Genomic DNA, 3,214 nt, shown 5'->3' on the forward strand with positions numbered 1-3,214 from the left:
TACATGAAGCTTGTTTTGAAGGTTTGACTTAAAGAGGATTTAATGAAATCCATGTGTTTGAATCAGATGTATTCCATGCATCAAATTAGATGCTTTTAGATCGATTTGATAGTTAATAAACATTTCTGATCAGTTGGATCTTCCCAGTCAAAACAACAATGTGAATTAATTGTAATAAGATTTTAGCTAGATTCCCATATTCTTATTGCTTGATTGAATTGTTACTAACCTTCTAACTATTAAAGGGAAATCTTTGTCTGGTTTTTTTTAATTCCCTTTCTTATTGGCTATTAATTACAGTTTCATTTAATATTAGTAAGGCTGCTGTTCTTACGATTATTATTAATGTATCCTTGGACAGAAGTCTTAATATTTGATAAGTATTTTACATCAGTGGTTACTGTTGCAAATAGCTGATTTTTATTATTTCACATAGTTTTTATGGTTATGTTGTATGTTTTGGGTGTTTTTAATAAACTAACAGAGCGGATATTATAATAGTTGGTTGTTTATTCCTGTCAGAAGCATCACGGTTAAAATAAGGCATTTTTTTTGTGACACAACATTTAAAATCTAAAATGCAAGGTTAAAATATGCACAAATTAAACAGCTCTTGCCCAGTTGATCATATAATATATATTATGTGCCGTATTATAATAGTTGATTGAAAGCCTCATTTCAAAATTGTACAGTAGTTCTCAAGTTACGACTATAAATTGGGACCAAAATTTCCATTTTTAAGTAGGGCAATTGCTGAGCGAGTCGAGCCCAATTTTGCAACCTTTTTTTGCTATGGTTGTTAAATGAATCACCACAGCGGCTCAGTGAATCACGCCGTCGTTCAGCAAATCTGGCTTCCCCTCAGTGACGTGGTGTTTCAGAAGCCGGCTGGGATGTTTGCAAATGGTGATCACGTGACTGAGGGAAGCTGCAGCTGTCATAAATATGTGCCAGTTGCCAAGTGCCTGAGTTTTGATCACATGACCATGGGGATGCTGCAACGGCCGTAAGTGCAAGCATTGGTCATACGTCACTTTTTTAGTGGTGTTGCAACTTTGAAGGTTCACTAACCAAATGGTTGTAAGTTGAGGACTACCTGTAAATGGAGCTAAGAACTGAGATCTCTTAGAGAAACAGAACCACAGAAGTCAACTTGCTACAGCCACACAGTGATTTGCCTATGGATGCAGAGGACATGAAGCATGAAATGTCATCCCTCCAACTGAGGCAACTATGCAAAGTTTAGTCCTGCCTTAGGCATGAAAGCCGGCTGGGTGACTTTGGGCCAATCACCAGGAGACTGAGAGTTCTAGTCCTGCTTTAGGCATGAAAGCCAGCTGGGTGACTTAGAGCCAATCGCCAGGAGACTGAGAGTTCTAGTCCCGCCTTAGGCATGAAAGCCAGCTGGGTGACTTTGAGCCAATCACCAGGAGACTGAGAGTTCTAGTCCCGCCTTAGCCATGAAAACCAGCTGGGTGACTTTGAGCCAATCACCAAGAGACTGCGAGTTCTAGTCCTGCTTTAGGCATGAAAGCCAGCTGGCTGATTTAGAGCCAATCACCAGGAGACTGAGAGTTCTAGTCCCGCCTTAGGCATGAAAGCCGGCTGGGTGACTTTGGGCCAATTATCAGGAGACTGAAAGTTCTAGTCCCACCTTAGGAATGAAAGCCAGTGGTTCCAAGTTCACATCTAAACATTATTGGAGTTCTAGCATGCATGGGTTTTCCATGAGCTTCAAGTTATCTCCAGCCTGTGCTCAGCTGATGCAAAGATGGAACATCATGGTTTGTTTCATCACTGGAGGTTCCTCACTGGGTGCTTCATCACTGGAGGTTTTTTAAGAAGAAACTGGACAGCCACTTGTCTGAAATGGTATAGGCCAGTGGTGGCGAACCCATGGCACGGGTGCCAGAGGCGGCACTCGGAGCCCTCTCTGTGGGCACACATGCCGTTGCCCCAGCCTTGCCTCCGCCCGCGACCCCCTCCTCACCAGCAGCCTCCCTGGAGGAGAGTCGCCCCCGAGCGTGGCCCACGCGGAGCAGCGCAGCCAAGGACATGGCAGCCAGGCAGCGTAGACAAGACTCAGTTGATGCTGCAGGGCGTGGGCGGAGGGCATGTCCGCCATGGTGCTGCTGGGCTGCCTGGGTGATCTGCGGCGGGCCCTGTAGGCGGTGAATGGCCCTGCGGGCAGGCAGGGTGGGGCGGAGCGGGGGTGGAGCAGGGGGTGGGGCAGGGGCGGGGCCAGTTTTTGGGCACTTGGTCTTTAAAAGGTTCGCCATCACTGGTATAGGGTCTCCTGCTTGAGCAACAAGTTGGACTAGAAGACCTCCAAGGTCCCTTCCAGCTCTGTTCTGATTGATTGTATCTGAATAACTCACTCGGAACCACTTTTTCTGCTGCTGCTTCTTGCCCTAGGATTCTACAGTTCCGCCTGTATAAGAAAAGATTCAAGGAAACTTTGAGGCCTTACGATGTAAAGGATGTGATAGAGCAATATTCAGCTGGACATCTCGACATGCTTTCCAGAATCAAATACCTTCAAGCAAGGTAAGAGGGCCTGGTCCCACTCACAAGACTGAACATGGAGGCTCTATTTACTGAGAGTTTGGCCTAGATCAGGTGATGGCATTGTCGTTGCAAGCACCGCTACTCAAAGGGTGTCACTTTGTAAGAAATTGATGGCTGTGCAACAGACTCCATCAAGAATCTGAATTTTTATCTCAGGCTGGGTTATGCTTTGCCTTCACATAACATATTCAATCATATAAATTAGAAATCTTAGTTTTATTCTATGTGGGTTTTGTGTATTTGTGTGTATAGCTTAGTATTTTGTGTACACTTAAGTTGGTTGCTTAGCTTATCATTCAGTGTGTTATGCAGACCCAGACATAAGTTAATGCAGGAACCAAGTTAAGAGTTCCATGGAGACAGGACCTTATAAAATCCTGTGATTCGGCCACTTAATAGATTATTGCGTTATCTCTCTATTAACTTGTCAAGGCCACCCAGTGAAGTCAAGGCAGAGAAGATAGATAGATAGATAGATAGATAGATAGATAGATAGATAGATAGATAGATAGATAGATAGATAGATAGATAGATAGATAGATCAGGTAGGTAGGTAGGTAGATAGGTGGGTGGGTAGGTAGGTAGGTAGGTAGGTAGATAGATAGATAGATAGATAGATAGATAGATAGATAGATAGATAGATAGA

The 3,214-nt window shown here is 43.9% G+C and overlaps 1 protein-coding gene across 1 annotated transcript in view; it reads left to right on the forward strand.

Moving 5' to 3' along the window:
• KCNQ3 (potassium voltage-gated channel subfamily Q member 3) overlaps positions 1–3,214 on the forward strand; it is a gene marked incomplete at its 5' end in the record, with an annotated part of 28,634 nt that overhangs the window by 19,187 nt on the left and 6,233 nt on the right. Inside the window, one exon of the mRNA XM_015829251.1 lies at positions 2,416–2,547. Coding sequence (XP_015684737.1) covers positions 2,416–2,547 — 132 coding nt within the window. The remainder of the gene's footprint in view (positions 1–2,415; positions 2,548–3,214) is intronic.

The sequence above is a fragment of the Protobothrops mucrosquamatus genome, unplaced genomic scaffold (assembly GCF_001527695.2).
Source record: "Protobothrops mucrosquamatus isolate PMUCROS unplaced genomic scaffold, P.Mucros_1.0 scaffold5699, whole genome shotgun sequence".
NCBI classification, from domain to species: domain Eukaryota; kingdom Metazoa; phylum Chordata; class Lepidosauria; order Squamata; family Viperidae; genus Protobothrops; species Protobothrops mucrosquamatus.